This window comes from Hippichthys cyanospilos, chromosome 13 (assembly GCF_059441005.1).
Source record: "Hippichthys cyanospilos isolate Australia breed blue-spotted pipefish chromosome 13, RoL_Hcya_1.0, whole genome shotgun sequence".
Lineage (NCBI taxonomy): Eukaryota > Metazoa > Chordata > Actinopteri > Syngnathiformes > Syngnathidae > Hippichthys > Hippichthys cyanospilos.
Window position 1 is genome coordinate 15,484,802 of NC_142381.1, and position 22,625 is coordinate 15,507,426.

At 38.6% G+C, this 22,625-nt stretch overlaps 1 protein-coding gene and 1 long non-coding RNA gene across 9 annotated transcripts in view; one reads left to right on the top strand and one right to left on the bottom strand.

Annotated features, from left to right (window-relative positions):
- LOC148414001 (uncharacterized) overlaps positions 1-22,625 on the top strand; it is a 163,837-nt gene that overhangs the window by 58,198 nt on the left and 83,014 nt on the right. For 4 of the 5 annotated variants that reach the window (XR_015867579.1, XR_015867580.1, XR_015867578.1 and 1 more), the window contains 2 exons: positions 7,322-7,387; positions 16,452-16,568. This is a non-coding gene — a long non-coding RNA (uncharacterized LOC148414001). Of the gene's footprint in view, positions 1-7,321; positions 7,388-7,480; positions 7,535-16,451; positions 16,569-22,625 lie in introns of those variants that run through there. The other variant, XR_015867581.1, reaches the window with a different exon arrangement.
- Positions 7,797-22,625, bottom strand: part of LOC148414004 (glutamate receptor 3-like) — a 117,110-nt gene continuing 102,281 nt past the window's right edge. The window contains exons 13-16 of one of the 4 annotated variants that reach the window (XM_088431101.1): positions 21,090-21,337; positions 13,124-13,238; positions 11,789-12,036; positions 7,797-9,283 (exon numbers count right to left, since the gene is read on the bottom strand). In XM_088431101.1, coding sequence (XP_088287227.1) covers positions 11,791-12,036; positions 13,124-13,238; positions 21,090-21,337 — 609 coding nt within the window. In that variant the 3' untranslated portion in view covers positions 7,797-9,283; positions 11,789-11,790. Of the gene's footprint in view, positions 9,284-11,788; positions 12,037-13,123; positions 15,002-18,729; positions 18,845-21,089; positions 21,338-22,625 lie in introns of those variants that run through there. The other 3 variants (XM_088431100.1, XR_015867576.1, XR_015867577.1) reach the window with 3 other exon arrangements.

Consider the following 22,625-nt stretch of genomic DNA (forward strand, 5'->3'; position numbering starts at 1 on the left):
ACTCTACCACCGAGCCATGCCGCCCTGCCATGATCCTGAATTCACTATGATGTCATTTTTAGTTGACGGATAGTGGCAAAATGGTCACCAATTTGAGGCACGGGATATAGCTAGAGTGGCAATGATAAAATGATTAATTAATCACTAAATTAACACATCATTATTTTTTATTAAAAGATTAATCATTTAAATTAGGCCCAACTGTTATTTTTTTTTGTCAATTTTTTGCAGAAATGAATACAGATTACTAATTAATTTTAAAGAAAAGTTCAGTCAGTAGCTAGTTAGTAAAATAGCATCTTTTATTTATCCCAATAGAGTTCAATCGGTGCCAGGTTTACTGTATGTGGATTTTCATTTTTCAACTGGCCAGCAGTAAAATATCATTGGGAAAAAAAAAAAAAGACAGAATACACTGCGTGCTGCTTACCACGTCCACCTCACAGTAACAATGGGTTCGATTCCCGCTCTGACCTCCATGTGTAGAGTTTGCATGTCCTCCCCGTGCCTGCGGGCATTTTTCCCTGGGGTTTCCTCCCACATTCCAAAGATGCATGCATGGTAGATATATTGAACACTCCAAATGACCCTCATATTTGTTTGTGAGTCAAAATGTCTGTTTGTCTACATCTGCCCTGCGATTGGCTGGGTAGCATTTTTAAAAGCAGTTTTGTTTATTACATTTTCCTGCCATGCAACAATATAATTCTCATCAACTGCTTTCTCTGTGATTGGCTGAGGCCTTTCTGCTATGCAGACTGTGCGCCTGTGTCCTATCACTCCCTGTTGATTTGCACCCGAGATGCAGCAAAGCAGATGAAAGTGCTGTGATGGTCAATGAATGAAACGGCAGTGAATTTAAAATTATGCCCAGGCAATCCTAGTGATCATGATGGTTGACATGTTTTCTCTGCACTTTTATTTTTTTTTCTCCCAAAGCATCGTTAAAGCTAGTGTGTTGGCTCTTATATCAATGAGATGGACATTCTTTGGCTCATCCACTGTTGTGGACTAAAAACCCTCATTCATATTTTTTTTTAACCTGGATTTGCTGCAAATTTATGCGCTGACTGAAATATTTATGTGCTTTTATAATTAATGTGATAAGCCTTAATAATTCATTCTGACCAGACACAAATAGTATAGTTATTAAAAAAAAAAAAAACCTTTTTGCTATTTTATTCTCTCTTTTAAATCGTGATTTATTATTTCTTTGATTAATTCACATGACTACTGTAATATTTGATATGCAAAGCGGGGGGGCAGCTCAGTAGTCTCCTTCACTGAACCTTGGTGTAGCTCATTAAAATGGAGCAAAGCTTTTTTAAAAGCATGCACGCAGTGATCGATCTTTTGCTGGTTGCCCAGAGGAGGTGAGTGAGGTCCATTCTCATGGCATACCTGCATGACAATAAAGCATTAGCCTACTCTTCAAGCTCTAATTAGGTTCCGGACCGGTGCCGTCACTTCCCGATCAACAGACGACACTCTGTGATTTATTCAGAGGAAGAAGGTCCAATCACATTTGAGAGGCATTTAATTAACTTGTATCACTTTTCTCCGAGCCGAGGTTGGTTTTAGGGAAACAATAGGAAACATAAAGGATTTCGTAAATTGGTGCAATCTGTGTGTGTATTAGAAAAGAAGAATTCGTAAAATTTAAATGGGTATGCATCATAGTCATAAATGGCAACAACTGCAATTTAGAAACAAAACAAAAAAATCCTTAAGCAATACTAAAACTGTAATGACTATTTAACAATTAATCAATTGTCACATTAATCGATAAGCATTGAAATTGTCTGGATTATGATCGTGTTAGCTTTTCACCACTAAATAGTCCCTGTTACTTTGGAAAGAAAATCTAAATGTTTTACCTTTTTTCCTGACATTATCTCCTTTTTCATAGTTATTTAATAGATAGAATATTAAATTTGGAATCAAACTAAACATTTGAAAATCAATTTATCAATTAAGTGACAAGATAATAGAGGGATTAATCCATTTTTAGCCTTTTTCCATCCATAAAATTTAATTTGATTTCCATTAATGTCACTTTTACTGCGAAAATATAAACATTGAGGAAAACATTATTGCAGGCAAATTTTTTCTTTGTCTTCTCATTTAAGAAAAAAATCTCAAACCTTCTCACTTATTTATATAGTTAGTATAATTCTGGCCATCAGCAGCACACTCTAGCAGCATTTGTGAGAAGTGGGGTTCACTTTGAGAAGGTTGTTTTATTCTGATTTATAACATATAATATAGTGTTTGTAGTCATACTTTTTTAGACACATTTTTGGGACGGACATTTTTGTCTGCCTTGAGAGTTTTTTAAGGCAATCTTAGCGTCTTGCCTTAAAGGGATAGTGTGTAAGATTTACAGTTTTTCATTACGGCCAGCAGGAGGTGCTGCATTTACCATTGCTCGTATCTATAACAAACATGGCCGCCACAAATGCCACCCCCTATATAATATAATTTACAAAATCTATGGTTAAATTTAAAACATACTGGTAGTCATTAAGAATACATTCATTTATAAGTTTTTGAAATGTACTTTTGTTTAGTTCATTCCTTTTTAATAAAATCTTACACAATGTCAAAATCTTACACACTGTTCCTTTAACAAAATTTGGGTAATCCTAACCTTGGGGAGCAGCACTACATTACAAGTTGAGCATGTTCACATGCAGCAGGATGATCTCATTTGATGTGGTTGCCTCAGCCCTTTTGCAGGATTTTGACCATTTTATGTCACTTTTACATCATTTTGACAGTATTTCAGCCCAAGGGATGGCACACGCCTGGTAGTGTGATCATTTAAGGTGTTATGCCATATTAAAATTTGACATGATGTCACTGTCTGGGTGAAACTTCAGCTCCCAGTGTCTTTTTTGTCAGTGTTTTCCCTTAGCTGTGAAATACCTTTGATGTAATGATCAAAGGATTAGACAACATTTTTTAAAGTTAGTTTTAAATGACTAAAATTGCTTAAACAAACACACATTTATCCACTTTAATATGATTGTATGGTATCTGCGGGTGATCTGAATATGGCCCAAGTGCATTTCAGACACCACAAAGCTGAGTCAACAACTAATGCGGTAATGTTGAAATGAACAGATCAGTTGTTGTAAATGAAAACGACATACTTACTGATGTTACCGCCATCTTTGCGGTTGCAGTGAGTGTTTTTTTTTCTCACATCATAAATGAAGTAGGATATTTGAATTAATCATTAGCTGAAGCCTTGTAACTGAGACAATCCAAACACACGCTTGCGAGCCAACGCAGCATTTCTCCAGAGAAGCGAAATTCCCGACTTATGATCATTTCTCAACGTGTGCGTCGTCAACTTAATAGGACTTCTCTGCCAGTTTTTTGTCTTGGAAGTCAGTTCTAAGCCACATCTAACACTGTATAAATGCTTCCTAACAAAATGCTAAATACCATACCATACCATACCAATTTATTTACTATTCCTGGGTTCCTGGGAGTCTTGTAAAACAAGTGTTTTATGTTAAGTTAATTACATGCCAGTCAAACAAATGAGACGTCTGTAGAAAGAAATTTAGAAACAAATGTCCACTACAGTGGACAGGAATGCATAGGCTGGGTGTCACTGGGGTATAGGGTTCAGGTCAACATTTAAAAGTCAACAAAAGTTGACACCAAAGTGCCGCACAAGTCAACAATTAGTTAAAAACATTTAAAAACATTCAGATTTACAGACTTTTTTTTTTAACCATAAAGACAACAAATTTAATATAAGACAAATAGAACTATAGAGACATTGGAACCCTCTTAACCCTCCTATTACATTTGTTTGCAAAGAAGAGCAATGCAGTTCCCGGGTCACTTTCAGTCACTCAAACTTGTCCGAAATGTGCATAATTGAAATCCAATATGTTGTTTTAACCTGCGAAATATTTTCATTTCTGAAGTATAGCAATAATATCACCTGGTCAATCTAACCCAGCGTTATGTGTAATTATCCAAAAGTTTCAGAAACTTTTTTTTTTTTGTATATAATCCTTCTAAAGAACAAATCTTTTGATTTCCTATTTCCCCATCAAAAACAGCAATACTGTTGTTGGGTCGTTTTGACGCAGGTTTTGCTTAGTGATCAAAAAATTAAAAAAAAAAACATTCAAACAAAAATGCATAAAAAATACATCTTATTAGAAGTAGTGCACTAAAATAAAAAACAACATTTCACATTTACTTTGACTTTCAAAAGGGTTAGTTTTACCTAACAACACAACAATATGGTGAACCAGTGACCTTATTTGATCAGAAGTGTAACTCCTCATATCAGTTTTTGACTTTAGTTGACTTGTTTCCTCAAAATTTTCCAAAGAAATGCAATGCTATTGTATTTTTTCAAATCTAAATATATTATTAATACATAATATTTGTGGTGGAAAGAAATGTATATACTGTATCAATCTATTTACATATATTTGGAATGTAATCGTTCCTGCCAACAGATTACATCATGAACAAATTCAGGAAATCATCATCATTGTTTGAAATGAATAGTTGAGCCCACCCGACCCCAAATGGAGTACATTGAAAACCAGAAAAGTCTTATCATCATCTTGTCCATTGAAAATGATCTTCCTGTAATCCGCGTTGGATATGAGTCATACCTGCATTACTCAATGTCTGAAGAATGTCTGTCTGGAGTGCATAAAGACGCCTGTTTGCCAATATTTGTTTTTATATCTCATTCTGCCCTCCTCTTCCTGGTCAAAAGCTTTACAGATGATCTCCACGTGTCCTCTGTCTACATCTTTATTGTCTCTGAAGTCATTAAAAGGTGCTTCAAAAAGTTCAAACGTGAATTCCCAAAAGTGCCGGCGTGCTCCAGACATAAGACATTTAAAACTGCTGTAAGAGGAATATATCGTCTTTGCTCCAGGGCTTCTCCTTGCAGGACTCGTGATCGAAGCTTCGGCTTTTCTTCTTGGGCCGATTCTTTAGGTTCTTGTGCCGAAACAGAACTGGCTCATAACGGTCTGAAGCATCCCTTCACATATTTGTTGCTTGTCTTTTTTTCCTCTAAAAGCAATGGGTGAACAGTATGCATATTGAAATTATGTGTAGATTTTTCCTTTTTTTTTTTATGCTGCTCAAAATTTACCATGCCGTCTTTGTTTCGTCGTCCTTTTTGTTCATAGGATGCAGGCACACAGGCTTTAATCAGTAAAAACTCCATCTTCTTCAAATTTCAAATCTCATTTTGCTAAAACATACTTTGAAATAATTATAATTTCTACCAGCCTTTACCTTCATAAAACCTTTAAGTGTGGGCGGTCTTTGGAGTTGCAAATTGTAGCGTTATTTAAGTAACTAATCAACAAAATTAATTGTAAATACCTTATCTCGTTATTGCCATTTCAGTTAAAATGGTATTTAACGCTAAAATGATATATGACGTCTGTAGCCGTCAATGGTAGTTAATGAGCTTCAACTTGTACACTAACAGCCCAGTAAAAATGGATTTTTGATGCATATAGCCGTCAACGGTAGTGAATGATTTAATAAAAGAGAAAGGAACAACTAATGATTAGCAAGATTAGCTTTCTTTGTTGGGATGCTCCCTCTAGCAAAAAGTAGCTTCTCTAAATAATTAGTTGTAAAAAACAGTAAATTAACTCATTAATTGCCAGTCCCGTAAAAATAGATCTTTGATGACTATAGTCATCAATGGTAGTGAATGAGTTTTAAGTTATTCACAAAAAGCCCAGTCAAATTTGATCACCGGCGCCTATATCCATCAATGGAAGTGAATGATTTAATAAGAGAAAGAAATGGCTGAAGGCTTGCAAGATTAGCTTTTGTGTTTTGAGACACCCACGAGCAAAACTCAAATAAAAAATTCATTTTAAAAGCGATACAATAACTCGTTAATTGCCAGCCTAGTTAAGATGGATCTGTGACGTCCATAGCCATCAAAGCTAGTGAATAATTTAACAAAAGAGAAACAGCTAAAGGGTAGTAATATTAGTTTTGTGTGTTGCGGGATAAACACTAGCAAAACATAACAAAGTAATTTCTTTTAAAAGCAATTCAAAAACTCGTTAATTGCCAGCCTAGTTAAAAATGGATCAGCGGCGTCTATAGCCATCGATAGTAGTAAATGATTTATCAAGGGATAGAAACAGCTATAGGCTAGCAAGATTAGCTCTTTGGGTTATGAGACATGCATTACCAAAAAGTCATTGGTCACAATTTTTAATTGTAAAAAACAATCCTCAATTTGCAGCCCAGTTAACAATGGATCTTTGATGTCTTTTGCCATCAATGGAAGGGAATAATATCTAATCTAATAAAAGAGAAAGGCAAAAGCTAAAGGCTAACACAATTTAGCTCTTTGTGTTATAAGACATCCACTGCATTTCTTTGTGTGCATTTGGACAAAGTAAAAATAAGAAAATGCAACAAGTGACTCGGAAACGGATTTATTCATTGTGTATTTTGAAGAGAAAGTCATGGGGGCGCTTGACTGCATCTTGTTGAAAATGGAAGCAGCTAGCAGGCCAGAAAGCTGTTTTCTTGTGATGCTAATCAAAGTATGACACATCCTTTCAGCCTTTTAACTTTACTCTGTCTCACACTTTCTTCACTTCCTTCCTGCACGCGGTGGCAGAGCCCGTGTTGGATCAGATTGCTTTTCACAGTTCTAGGCCCATTCAGGCAGCAAGGTGCAAGAGCCAGCTGAGTCTCACATTTTCCCACATGCAAAAAAGTATATAACGCACACTCTGTGGGGGATGATTACCGTAGTTGTCCTCTGGTGAGAGGAACCGAGCTCTCCTCTTAACTCTCCTTTCTTCGTCAAAATTGCCGCTCGGCTTTTGTTTTGTCCCCTTCTGTCGCTCTAACTGCCAACGCACTGCCGGCTTTAATTGGCCAGTCGACTCTTTCCAGAGAGCAGTCATTCCTCCCTGATGTTGACGTGCCCCGTTGTAACATATAACGAAACTTGCCGTTTGCGATCACTTGCATGTGTGTGAAGGCTGGAATTTTGAATTGAAAATCATGTTGAAATAGGGAATGATCCTAAACTATGTGAAATGATATTTAAAAGTATGGAATGATATTGAAAGATATAGAACGGCCTGCATGTGTGCTACGAGGGCCATCGATTAGATATATTTATGTGAAGTGAATGGTTACTATTAACTACCTAGCTCAAGTCAATGAAGTTATCTAATAGGCCTAATAATTTTATTTTAGAAAAAGCAATCGCATTTTCATAAGAAGAAGGGTTTGTTGCATTCTTTAATATGTCCATTGATTTTTGTTGCAGGCTGTCTGTTAGTGAGAAACACACAAAGCGAAATGAACCTGGCTTCAATCTGAAGATGCAAGGCAGGTGGGTGAGATTAAAGCAGATACTGCTCACTATTGATTCAAAGCATGAGCTCAGAATTCCCATTTTTAACAGCTCAATAATGCACCATTACAGGTGAAAGCGATCACAAATGTGTATTTGTCTGCAGGGAACTGCCTCCTTAACAGGTATCATATCACAAAACGTTATTTAGGGCCGAAACACTTATCTCTAAATGGCATTTTTTGTTATATTTTGTCCTTTAAGAATAAAACGATTCGATTTTTAATCAAATTTACCAAAGCAGTGGCTCGGCCCATTTGTGATGCATTTGTTTTTCCAGGATATTTTATTTGATTACATTTGTGGACACATGTAGGGACGTAAATTGTCCGGCTCCACTTTGATGTTGACATGTTGCTTCATGACATGAACACTCACACACAAGAAAAACCTTTCTGTACATTTTATTTACAAAATGTATTAAAATTCTCTGTACATTGCCTCACTAATGAGGTTCAGTAAATTCTGCATGCATCTCTTTGCTCTTTTGTACCCACTACAATGCCTGGTGATCTCCCAGAAAGGTGAGCTTTACAAAAAAGAAAAAAGGTGGAACTGATTGAGCAAATTAAAAAAACAAATAGAAACAGGTCTGAGTTTCTAATCTAAGGTCATTTCGTGAGTTGTAGGGCTTATCAAGCATCACATGCAAAAAAAAAAAGAAAACGAAAACAACCTTTCATCAAGTAATATAAATAGTTTGTGTTCATCTAAACACATTTCATTTGTTTTCTTCACATTATCTTTTTTTTTTTTTTTACATATAAAACTATTTGCCCACAGTTTCTGGTGATTTGTAATTCTCTTCCTAAAAATCCTATGGAATCACAGCCTTTTTTTGGGGAAAGTAATTGTTACAGCAATATGGACATGTGCTAAGCTTGCAGAACCGCCCTGGTGCAACCTTTTCTTTTTTTTTTCTATTATTATTATTATTTTATTTTACAATGCGAAATCACCAAACAATGTAATGCTCTTGAAAGGAACCCAAAGTGAAAAGCACAGTTCGTTTTTCAAATGTCCTTATGTGCAAAGAAAATGGTACGATAGTCCACATATTACAGTTTGAAAGCCTTTAAGTATCATTTAGATTCAGCAGTTCATCTACAGTTGACTTAGCTTGAATTGTATTAGTTCTACTTCCATCACAGAGAATGTGTGTGTGGGGGGGGGGGGGGCAATATTTCACACACACATTTTAAGAATAGCACACACACATACACACTTGGCAGTATTGGAAGTGCGAGTCATGACCTGCTTCTGTGGCGTGTGTCAGCAGCACCAAAAAAGTACAAACAACACACTCGGAACGCTTTCAAATGGTATTTCAGGAAGATGAATCGATTAAAAGTGGGAGGGGCAAGGTTAGTACAAAAGCTAATAGTGTAGTCGTCGGCGACAAGATAGAAAGAACACATTTGAATACGTATGACGTGAAAATCTGGCAGCAGGAGAATGAGGAGTAATCTGCGTTGACACCAAACCAATTAGATCCCCGTCATCTTTTTGGCACTTGGAAATGTGCTTCGGGTTGCAAAACGATGGCTTTGATTCTCTCACGTTACGTGTATTCTATATGTACTGTATATATAAGACTATCCCACCGAGCCTCCATTCTCGTCTTTTGTGTGAGTTTCAAGCAAAAAAAAAAAAAAGCAATATCGTTGAGAATGCGTTGCATTGATTGGACTTTCCATAAGGCACTGAGAGGAGGGAAATCGGCTCTTCCCATGACCGGTCCAGTCGTGTCGTCACTGCAGATTATCATACCACCAGAATCCGGCCCAAAAAGGATTTGGCTCCATTCTCGTAATCCTTGTCCTTTCAGAGATATTTAATCACATTTGTACGGGACGATGGAAACATTTGCTAAACCTGTATCGGGATACAGAGCAAAAGCAAATATGAAAAAGGGAATGACTTTGTATGATCGTCAGATCATCTTGCAGGGGAATCACAGTGAGTAAACACACAGATCATACGCCACTTGTGCAAACACGACCAATGGAATATCTCGCGAGCGCTAATATATCATCCGAGCGAGATACAGATCGTACATGCCGCGCTCATTTTACCTCTGGAAACTGTTGGGTCCCTGGGACTCACAATACTAAAAAAGTATGGGTCACGACTGAAATGTTAGGAATTCCAAAAATTGCACAATAAAAAGGACAAAGCAAGTCTAAGGTTCAAACTGCGTGAGCAAAAACCAGCAACAGATATGAACACATTTCACAGTAAAATTGATTAAAATAATAGAATGAACTTACACATCATCCATCATCTTCATCATATCGCAACCACTGAGAAAACTTAGTCCATTTTGGTAGAATAGTATGCTTCTACTTTGAGTGTTTGTTTGTTTAGCTTCAACGTGACAGTTTTGTTCTTCTTCTCGATCTTCCAAAGCGTTTCATTTTTCACTTTCTGGGTCATTGTTACCTGATTGTTTATTATTTGACTTGTCACTAATACTAAAAAAAAAAAAAAATTCGCCAAGTTGATGTTGTTTGGAGCCTAAAGACAGCGCTTTTTCCACTAACGACAGTGAGAATTGGATAAAAATGAGACAACGTGCCCTGAACAAAACAAACATGGCGGACGAAGTTGTAAAAAATCACCCTAAGTGGATAGGTTTATAAAAGAGTAAATGGTCGATGATTAATATTTTGATGTCAAAAAACAACGCTGGATACAAGCTGATTCGAAAGTATGCGTCCCTGTCGAAAATTATATGTCTAGGACGCACGGATGCAGACAAGTGAACAAAATATTATGAAGATGCAGAATTTTAGTGGCCTTCGGCTGTGTTTGCAATTACGACAAAGAAAAAAAATCAGTATAAAGAGCTGCCTGTTATCCAATTATCAGCACACATTTACGTCTTATCTCAATGGGCTTCATTATACTTTAGCTTCCAGATCTTAACTCTTGATAATATCGAGACTGAAAAGCAGCAATCACGGTAAAAGCTCAAGTGTCCTCTTGACGGCTCACTGCGAGCGATCTGAGCGAGGCGCTTGGGTTAAACAAAACATTTGCGGGGCTCTGGCGCTCATCCGTGTTTGACTGGACCAAATGTGTAAATAGCCCAATTAAAAGCAAAACTAACAGTTGAAAGTGTGGATTTAACAGCGTATGTGCAGCGGGCTCACGTTATCGCAAGTCTCAACGGGAGCTGTTTATTGTGACTGCTGCTGCTGGAGTCAATATGTCTAATTAATAATTAACACGTCACAATACTGACAAGGCTCACACACGAGAATCATTAGCTACATGTAGAAACCCCAAAGATCATACGTTAGAATGGGGTTTGCTCCATCTGTACCCCATATGCACTGCTGGCAACGGGCTTTTTAATATGCGACTAGAGAATCTCATTTCTGTTCAATGTTCTGTTCCAATACGAGTTTATATTGGAATGTTTGAGATGAATATGTAAAGTATCTCCTAATTTGGAAGTTTCTTTGTAAATGTTTGGGGAATGTCATACAATAAATAGTTCCGAGTTTAAAATACTTTGAGTCGCTGAAGAATAGAATAGGACAGAATAGGATAGAATAGAATGTTGTAGAAACTGCAGATTGAGAATCGGAGATATTATTTAGTATTAGGGAATGGTGAGTACCAATAACAAGTATCGTATCAGACCATGAGGCCTTATTTCAAGGTGTCAGTTTTTGCAACGACAGCTAATACTTGTTTTTGTCATCACTCTTTTTTTTTAATCAGTTTTATGATAAAAAACTTGAAATGCAAAAAGTATATAAAATGTCTGTTAAATCTATTAAATTTTGAAGAAAAAATGCTAAATCTTTTCATTGTTTTTTGGGAGACATTTTGTTCGTTGAACGTATAAGTCTTACCAGTCCTCAGTATTGGTATTGGTAACTACTGGTACCAATCTGTAAAAAGTGGTATAGAACATCCTTATTTTGTATTGGTTCAGTCCCCGTATGATGGTGAGCGTTTAATGCTAAAACAGATTCTATCTCTTTCCATTAGCTAACTGATTCACTGACAGCCAAGTTAAATGAACGTCTCTAGCCAATAATGGCCGTGAATATGTTAAAGAGACAGTTTTTGTTAAGAGTACCACAAAGTGTACCACAAATAATTTTGCGCAAACTGCGCACGGTTCGAAGTGGCACAACTGTAAATCATTTAGCCTCCGATGTCGGGAGTTCCGCTAGCTCCACAAGATTGTAGGTTACGAGGAATAACCAACCCTTGTTTTGCTTTATGTTTGAAATCTTCAACATGACATCTGAAAACAACTCCACAAACGCCAGCAACGCACGCGTCTGAATAATTTAGTCGACAGCGAGCTTAACGATTCAACGCTCAGCGCGTCGAGGACGGTAAAGAGTTGTGACGTACCTCTAGATCTTAACGCTCTCTGTTCCATATACATTGTAGCCTTCCCTGTATGTGGCAAAGTTCTGGGTGTTGGTTGGGGGAGTTGGCTTAAAATTGTGAGCGCTCTTGGCCAATTTCAGCCGTTTGGTTTCTTGCCGTGACTTATAACAGAACTCTATCAGGGCCACCATCATGGCTAACCCCAGCCCTCCAACCAGAATATAGAAGACTCCAGCCACATTGCTTAGGCTGAGAGCGCTTGTCTTGTCCTGCGGGAAAGTCAAGATTATAGTTAAGCATTTCCAAGTGGCGCCAGTGCATCAGAACAACATTCAGCCTGACCAATAAATCTGATAACTGTTAACGGATTATTAAAGCTAACAGCTACTAGCAACAACCCTAGATAGTCTGTTCAAGCTAACTGATTTTCCTCAAAGCTAAGAATCTCAGACTTTCCCTGAAAAGGAAAGAAGTTGATGGTGAATGCTTCTCTTCTTTACTTCTACAGTCTAAATCTGCTTTTGACCATATTAGGAAGCTGGTCAGCGTCGCTTTAAGCCTCCCTGTCTCCTTAGCGACATGGACGTATAACTCTTAAGGCAACATCGTCATACAGTACAGTCAAAAAAGATGATCAAATCACACCATTTTGCTGCCGTTTACTTACCGAACTTATTCATTAAAAATTTGTTCATTAGAGTTTTACTATTTGCTCTTTAACCCCTTGAGCACGGATGGATCAAGCGGCTCTCTAACGATCTTTAAACGGATTCTCAGAGGGTTAAATATCGAGTGTATTACATTCGCTGACTCCTTGCGGCATTCAAACCGGGCCTCTCTTTAATCGCAAGGAGGTGCATTTGTCAGTTGTTTAATTTCAGGAGGCTTTGGCCATTCATCACACCGCAAGAGGCCAACAAATCTAATAGACGCAGCAGTTTAGCAAAGTAGTAATAACGCAAATAAATCAAATTTTCATTAACAGTTTGGTAAATAGAAACAACAGCATAATGGTCAAAAGTGTCATGAAGTGAGAATGAGCATAAAGTAGCATTTGTCAACAATTTGCTGTGGTTCAATTGAAATTGTAAGGCACTCTATGGTCATTTCCCCGCTGGATTATCATTACAGGTTCACATTTCATAAAATGTAAAGAAAAATATGTTCTATGGCAAAAAAAAAGGGGGAACGAGTGCCCTGTAGAGCCGCAAACCGTATTACAGTTAGCGGCAGTCCATTATGTGCAGCAAATTAACACAATGTGAGCTACTAATGTTGAGAGAGCTTTATCTTTGCATATGAACAGTACGTCAAAATGCAATTTGGAATCAGTACAAAAGACCTGCAGCGACTGACCTTACTTCCAGAGTCCTTGGTTCCACATTCACCCTTATCGTACCACCATTTGTTTTTCAGCTTGTCTAAGATGCCTTGTTCACTGAGTTTCAATACTGCAAGGTTTACAGGAGTTCTTCACGTGGGAAATAACATAAATAACATTATATTATGTTATTTTATGTTATTCAACTTGTTTACTACTTACATATTTTACAAAGCGATAAAGCAGGGTTCCTGGCCACGGCAACATGACAGAGAGCAGGCATTCTACCTAGCACCTTTATAAACCCTTACCTACACAGCCAGGACCTACCCATATCGCTTTGAGTAATCGGCAGACGCTGTTACCGTGGCGACGGGCAGGTACACAAAGTACGATCTGCCAGTCTCTCCTAGGGATGATTTGGGGGGGGCGTTTCTGAACAGGGTGCAACAAGATCAGTTCAAAAGGAGCTTTGTCTTAACAAACACCCTAATGGTCGCTTTTAACAGACACCGTGCGGAAGATCGCTTTCATTCTGTTAACGAGAACCGTAGGCGTCGAAACTGAATTGATGTACCTAAACAGTATGCTTAATTTTTCTAAATATAAGAAAGAAATCCCCTTATCTGAGATTCTCTGTTGAATCTATCATAACCAAACTGCAAGCCATAATTTCGGATCCATTTAGGAATGTGTGTCAATGGAAGAGTATATTGAATTTGCCCCTGGAGACTGATACTGTATATTAACTTACTTTGATGATTATTGAAAAAAACACATCAAAACAAAAAAAAAACAACCTGTTATATTCTGAACCAGTCAAACGTTTGGAAATGCCATCAAACTGCAACTCCAATATTCTCGCTGTCATTATCAAGTCAAAACATTCAAGCTATCAATTCTTGAAATAATCATAATGCAATATTCACATCATTAGCTCCTTCCACATTATCAAGATCTTTGACAAAATACTAAGATGTGCAATGAAAATTGAGATGTAGACGGGAACTGAGTTATTTCAGTTCCTAAAGCATATTCGCATCATACAGCGCGAAAACATTAAAATGAACAGAGAAAATACTAAGCTCTATCTAGCTAACATTAAGTCTTGAAAATGCACAGCTGTGAACTGAGTTATTTCAGCTCGTGAAGTATATCCACATCCGAGCATCATCCACATCATAAAGCTGATTGAGAAAATGAATGCTAAAATGTTTAAAGCCAAACTTTACTCTTGAAAATGCACAGCTGTGAACTGAAAAAAGATTCAGCTCATAAAGCATATCTGCATCATAAGCATATCCACATCATACTAAGATGGGTGTGCAAATATGTTAATTATTCTGTTTTCATTTTTATTCCTTATCTATAATTGAGTATTAACTATATAATAAAAAAGACTGCACTGAACACAAGTCTTGTTTTCAAACTTTTGACTGTATTAAAGAACTTCTGAAAATCCTGCAACACTTCATCCTATATTCAGCATTAAAATTATTGACTCCCATATCCATGTTCTGCTTTTTAGGGTGATATTTTTGTTTTTTTGGATGACAGGTCTTCAAAGTGGAAAGCTGTAATGAAAACCACAAAAAGGGAAGGGACATACTTTGGGTGGTGAAGGCAAAATGTGGGAGTAGTTGTATCTACGTATCTTTAGGCATCTTTTCTCTCATTTCCCAATGATGCTCAACAATATGCCAAAAATAATAACAAACAGGAGGAGCATATGAGGTGACTCCGCCTGTATCTTCACCGCATTATGTTATTACTTGTATTACAGCTAATAGCAGCTAATAGCAGTGAACTGTTGTAGCACCAAATGAATATCTGCATTGTATTATGTCGTTGACACGACATTTGTATGAATCCATCCGAACATGGCTCATTCGTGGTTCCGCTCCGTCTCCCCTCTGAAACATGAAAAGCAAATTGAAAGGAAGACAAAAATGCCGCATCGATAAATAAGTGACACGACTACTCCCTACCGGAACAATGTCCCCCGAGGGGATGGAGAAAAGATTACGCCACCGTATGCCTCCGAGACAATCCCGCGAAAACATTTTTTGATGACACGAGCATCGTTTTTGGCTTGTGGAGACATTGATTAACAACGCAATTACCCTTTAACATGCTCTATGCCTCAAATTCAATCTCCGCTGCCCTGTTTTTTTGCTCAAGGGCAAGAACCAAGTGTGTGTATAAAAACGCGTGTGTGCATATGTGTGGGAGCTGTTAGCATGATGCAACCAACGTACGGCGATGAAGTCGGCGCTCCGGGCCACACTTAATCGGGCCTCTCTGATGACTCTTGAAAAAGCTAAACAACCCGGCAAGCAAACACAGAGTACATACCTGAGTATTTAAAAAAAAAAAAATCAACGATGGCATAATGGCTCCTGAGTATACTCTCAGTAACAAAAAAGTGTCTTAATGAGCTTAGCGACAAATCAGCATTAGCAATGCAAATAGCGCAAAAATGTGACTCAGGAGGGAACCTTAGGAGGAGCATATTTAATCTATGCTTTGCCTTTGACTTATGGTGCTGCTTGGGGACCCATTATGCGCATTTCCTGCCCTACCGAAGCTGTTCCGCATGATTACTATGCAAGAACCTCCATTTATCTTATAGTGACCTTTTCCACATCTTTTGTTTGAGGAGCATTATCGAAAAGAAACAACCTCTTAACACAATGTTATTCGGCCCAGTCGTAACAGGCGCCTTCCCTGTGCAAACGATGGCGAAGGAAAAGTCAGGAATAATTTTATGGTGGACAGTAATGTAAAACATGAAAATTGGTTCTATTATAGGCATAGTCTACACGTAGCCAGTTGCAAATGGGTGGCAAATGTTTGCTCTATCTGCTATACGTGCCCTGTGTGTGTGTGTGTGTTTGTTTTTTTTAACCTAAGGTCTCAAAAACACCGACCTGAATGGAGATTTGCCAAATTCTCTAGATCCGCGTTTGCATGTAGCAATCATAAATCTGGCATTTATGTCATCACTCTACTCGAGGTCTCATCAAAGATGTCAGTGATGTTAAAAGACAGAAGCAGCATTTTTTTTTTTCTTAATAAACAGACCTATTCGGAAGGAACGTTTTTTCAGCACGAAGGTGGGAGAATTATCCAGATATAAAAAGCCCCAGTTGTGTGTAGACAAGTCCATAGAGTTCAAATTATAGTGTCCTGATATGTGTTTTGCCATTATAGTCAGTCTTTGGTTCACGAAAGATCCTATGAATAAACAAATCAAAGTAACAAACAATATTTTCAAGCAAATATTTGCTTCATTTTACACACATTGCAAATTATTTAAAAGTTTGCAAAGACCCTCCAATTCAGCGTTTATTCATTTTTCAGGCTATTGCTGCGATGGTGCTGATGAATTGATGATGTGAATCAGGTGTGTCGGGGAAAGAAACCTGAAAAACATGTAAGGCTGCCAGCCTTCCAGGACCAGGTTTGGACACCCCTGAGGTAGCTCTCGCTCGATAGCAACTTTGCATGTCTTTGTATTTTCTCAACTTAACGATATGACTGGCGCTTCTTTGTGGTTCAGAATCACTTTCACTTTTGTGAATTTCTCGACCTCTTAATGTATTACACACCTTATTAATGTGAATGAGTGTAAATATACCAATTTATATATATATATATATATATATATATATATATATATATATATATATATATATATATATATATATATATATATATATATATATTAGGCCAGTCACAATCATTTCGATCGCACATTTGTTCATTAATACATGAGGTAATTTTGGAAGAGAATGACATCCCCTGCATGAAATTTCAACAGTTCAATCAAAAAACATAACATGGTACAGCTTAATCATTGCCTACCACCTAGAGGCTTCAAAGTGTGCAGAAAGAAAGTAGTTTGAGTAGAAAGGTACTTATCTTCAGTGCCGTCCAACCAGCGGATCGTGTTATGCTAATTTTCATGAAAATTAAGCACATTCAAGTCACACATTGTGTTTGAAGACTTAAAGTCTACTTTGGGACTGTGATTTTATGCCCAGAATTTAAAAAAGAAAAAAAGAAAAAAGGCAGACGTAAAACATGCCTGCTTAGACATTGCAATCACTGGTCTGGACTTTTCGCTTTTGTTCCATTTCTCACAACAAAATAGAGAATACAGGTGGGTGTCTTTGGTTACGTATTTCACTGTAAATCCCTGCCACTTACTATAAATCAGGGGTCACAAGATCCGGTCCTAGAGGGCACCTATCCAGCATTTTTTCAGTGTGACCCTCCTCCGCTGCACCTGATTCATATGATGAGCTCATCAGGAAGCTCTGCAGGAGCACGGTAACGATTTGGCTTGCAAAAAGTACACTGTACCGCCTAAGTTTTGTCCAAAAGCAATGAGGTCACCACCCTTGCACAGTGCACTGTTTTGAAATAGCTCTTTTCCAAAATTGCAATCATCCCTATACATAGTGGGGCATCTGTAAATCGGGAATGAGCGTGGTCTCCGTGACAACACTTCTCAATTGACTTTCCATTGACATATCATTTCTGTGGTCCGGGCACGGTAAAAAGCATAGCCACCGTCTTCAAGACAGATCGACTCCTGGCTAAGTACTAATTGTGGTCAAGGCCAATTCATGACAAATAACGTCAAGGTGTAATAACACAGCTGTATTTTACCGAGGTTTGCAGGCTACGTATAATCTAACCAATTACCTGGCCTATATCATCCTATTTGGGGTGACAGCAGCATTTGTCTTTACATTGATCTGTGAATGTAAAGACTATAATATAGCTGTCTCATATGTAATGCAGTGAAAATAGCACTTTACAATTGCACATCATCTGAGTAATGTTATACTTAGTTGTCATGGTTGAGCGAGGCTTAACACGTGCGCCATTAGCTTCCATAATGGGAAAATCATTCATCATTTAGCCACAGAAGAAGAGGGGAGGGTGTGATCAAAAGGGTCAACGGCAGGTTATTAATGAGCTCAATAGTGGAATCGGACTCAAGGTATTTTATCAGATGAGCCATTAAAAACAAATCTCCAGCCTGGAAACTGTAATTAGAATTCTCACGTTGCAGTGTGCAATGCTTAGTCCCCTCAAGACGCCGCTGTTCCCCTTGCTTTGCTGATGGCCTCCGTGAAATCTTTTCGATCGACCCCATCGGCTTCGGACCACATTTAGTGAATGCTATTGTCATGATTTGAAAATAGTCTCAATGTTGACAAAAAAAAAAAAAAAGTGCTGAAGAATTGACTTCACTCGACGTTAAATCAGATGACGAATTTCGCTCCCGAAAAGCTAGATCGCATGAGATGAGCTGCTGCACAGTTGTGCAAGCATGAGTAAAGGCCGCCAAACTTTCATAACTGCGGGGCAGCTTTCTCAGGTCATAAACGGATCCCTGTCCACCTGTTGTCACTAATCTGGTGTTTGCTAAGCAGGGCTCCTTTGTTTGAGCTGAGCCGTTAAACCATCCGGTCAGACCATCAGTCAATTCGGCGACGCGACGCGCCGCAGGGCAGCAGCAGGTTGCCCGAGTCGGACATTTGGTCCGGTTCTGGTCGGGTTGCTATAACAGCCTTGCCGATTACTCTGCACTGTAGTACCCGATTGTGGTGACATCGAGGCTGACCTTGGAGTCACCTCCCCCGCTGCCGCACTCTCCCTTGTCGTACCACCATTTGTTTTTCAATTTGTCCAAGAGGCCTTGCTCATTCAGTTTTAAAACTGCCAGGTTAACAGCATTTCTTGAAACGATAAAACATAACTTGTAAGAAAATGCACAGGTCCGTGAGAAATCTAATGCAAAGTAATGGGTGTACCAAGCATTATGATAGGTCGGGGTAGAGAGGCTACCGCTGTAGCAGGGGCTTACGCAAAGAATCTGTTCATCAGAATGTTCTGGGAAAGGACAAATTGCGGTTTAAGAATTTCAGGAATACGGAGAGATAAGAGAGGCTCACTTAAGGTAAAGACAGTGTTAAATCTTGGAAAAGGTGGCAAGAGGGGTTACGTAGCTTAGAACTGAAGTGTGCGGGATGGGGACACTTGTCATTGAGAAGAGAAGTAACAACAACAAACATCATGCAATTAACATTTGTCACAAGTGACAGCACAGCTTTTAAAAGGCTAAATTGAAAAACCATTGAACCGTTAAATTAAAAGTGACAACACAACAGTCAGGTAGGACGGAAGGAGAGATGGAGGAGAGGGGAAGAGCAACAGGAAGACAGAGGGGGACATGAAATGAGTCTTAGCTTTACTCGGATTTGAGTGAAATAACAACCGGAGGTGGGCGCGCCGGTAAATTTTGCCCGTCCGTCCTTAGTCAGACTAAAACTCCCGGCGCTCCATCGCGCTTATTTGAACACTTGTGCGATATTCTGTCCGATCCTTCGCTCTTTAAGTCGAGGCCGTTTCACATCGTAGGGAAAGCGTTAAAAGAAGACACTATGGAGCTGTCAAATTTGACCATGCAACCACCGCTTAGTTATCAGTTGGCTAAAATACTGCAAGAATGATGTCGAAGAAAAAATGGTCAAAATACTGCACAAGGGTTAACCGCGCTTCCTTCATCCATCACAGTTTGTCAAAGCTATTTTAAAATCGTCACCCGTCTGTCATCTCGTCGTCGTTATGCTTAGCTCAATGTACACGAGATTTTCGTCATTCCCAGCGGTCTCGCTGCAGGGCCCGGGTCGAACCTACCTTTGTATAGTCCAAGTCAAGTTAAAATCAAAAGGTCGGAGTCCAAGGCCAGAGTAAACCTTTAGGCAGAAAAACACTATTTTTAAGACCATAAAAGTCCGACACGGTGCCATGTCTGCAAAATCTCTTGCAGAATATGCATGGCTCTTCCTATTTGGGTTGTATTTTCAAAGACGGTGTGTCGAACGCCACTCGTCCATGTTTCGTGAAACCGAAACCTTGCTGTTGGCTGAAATCACTGAAAGAAAACGTTCACATTTGAGGTCAGGTTAACCAATAAAATGGCTATTTTGATCATCTGAAGAAACTTAATTTATTTCAAGTTTATTTGAAAAGAATGAAAGCATACTAGACTTCTGTTCTACTCACTAAAAACATTTGAGAGCGCAAAGAAAAGTCTGAGTCAAACGCTAAGGAATCTGAGTCAAGTCTGAGATAATCAAACTTTTATTTATTTATTTATTTTTACCTGAATGATTTCAGGAGTAAATGTCTGTCGTTCCACCTATCCATTACCGTCATTGCATTATTATTTCATTTGAGCCAAAACCATAATCGTCACTCCGTCATTATTATTTTAAATGTCGCGTGTGACCGCCAAGTAACAGTTTGTCGCAACTATTTTAGGACGATTAGCCAGTCCGTCTTCATTAATCTTCCACTCTGTCATCGTTGAAAATTCTAAGACAAGCAAGTGGCCACACTCTTACTCTGGAAGCTTTTTTTTTTTGTTTAGTTTTGTTTTTTACTCTTTTGATTTTTTTTTTCTTCAACTAGCCATAAACCTCTTTTTATCGGTACGTTTGTTGGTATTTATTTGATTTCATCTCCTGTTTATGTGTACCTATTTCTCCCTACTGCAACTCCTTCCTTCAGTCGTCAGTGAAACGTGAGTCCGTCAATGACGGACTGAGAAGGTCCATCGATACCGAGCCAGTTAGTGAGGATCCCCGCGCCGGCCGAAAATCCGCTCCCGTCGGCGATTCGGTTTTTCGGCTTGCCGACACTCGCCGGCAAATTGAGCGTCAGTCGGCGCCGGATGGACCGACCTCGGGTCTACTGATGGAATGCCCACCTCCGATAACAAACGGAGCACAAAAAAACCTTTGAAAGACAATGACGGCATAAAACCTTTGTATCCGAGTGCATTGCAAAGCATACTACCGTTACCTCTGCGTCCGTAAAAAAACAAGGGGAGGATGAGAAGAGAATGACAACAGGGGACATCAGGGTAGGTGGAATACTATAACAACATGGAGGATATTGTTATATTATTCCACCCACCTTAATGCTGAGCCTTTGGGCGTGGCCACGCCGTAGCCTTTGGAGTCCAGGTTCCCGCCCACTTTCATGGTGTCGCAGGGCTTCCGTTGCTCTATGTACTCGTTCATGGTGGATTCCAGGAGAAAGGCGAACTTGCCCTTTGACTTTCGTACCCGGGCCACGCCATCGGGTGTGGTCTTAACAAACACGGAGGGTTCGGCCGATTTCATGTACGACCACATCTTCTCATACACGGCTATTTTGGATCGCTGAAAAGAACACAGGAGAAGAACGGGCTTCAGAAACACAAAAATCATTCGCGGGCTTTAATGGATTTCGTAGCGTTTTGAGCTTCATGATCACTCGATTGAAAACGGCGCGAAGTATTCAAAGACATCCTTTGAAACCCGCTGGGATATCTTGAAATACTTCCCAAAAAAACCTGCTGTTGGATTTAAGTGGGATCACAAAGCGCAAGAATTTACAAAATCCATTCCCCCGATCAAAGACCTCCATGTCTTGTTGCTATTTTAGTTAACCCGACTGCCTATGATGCAAACCCTTTTTTGACAGTAGCGATTGAATTTGCCAATCTCTGTAACATCCTGACTGCGGAAGGAGTAATGCGAGCGTAGGAGAAAGCTGGTTACTCATTCACCAGGCAGCCCATCACAGACTTACTCAGATGAGCATATTCCAAGCGCCTTGGGTCAGGATTAGCCAGCCGGCAAAATCTGGGTGAGTCGAGCACTATCTATAATAAGCATCAATTAAATTATTCAATGGTGCTGGATTTATTTTGGCATGAGGCGTTACACACTTTGAACAGATGCTGGAACATAGCAAGTTTCCTGAATGGGAATACATTATCGGGTGTGCTGCTCACTTATTCGGTTCAAAAATATATGTGCCGCACTTTCCGGATAGATATAATCGATAATGTCGGAGCATTTTGGGATACCGAAATGATTGGTGCGCAGTAAGATTGTCGTGCTTAACAAAACTAACATTGCGAACAGTTTGGATGATGGAATAATATTAAAAACTATTGATTTACAAATGGAAACTAACAAACTCATATTACCTTTATAAAACTAATTACAACAAAGTTGAATTATAACAAGCCTTTTGTTTGTCTTTTTCTGTTGCTATTCAAAGCTTTTTTTTTCTTAGTACTTTAGTATGTATTGTGAAGTTAGCACTTTTTTAGTGTGGCGTGACATCAACATGTCAGTCATTTTAAAATCATAGTTTAATTATTGGCACAATACTTAGTGACCATAATATCTTGCACTTGACAAATAATCCATACGCTAATCAAAGCGAAACTGATCCTAAAAGAAAGTACATCGAAATTGAAACATTCAAAAAATATATATATTAAATACATTCTCCAAACAATAATTCAGCATAACTGAACTTAACTCAAAATGAAACAAAACTAACCACAGAAAAAAAAAAAAGCCCAAAACAATCAACATTTTCATATACCTTGTAATATGGATAGTGTACACTTTTTGTTTAAAACATTTCAGATACACATTATGACACTCTTTT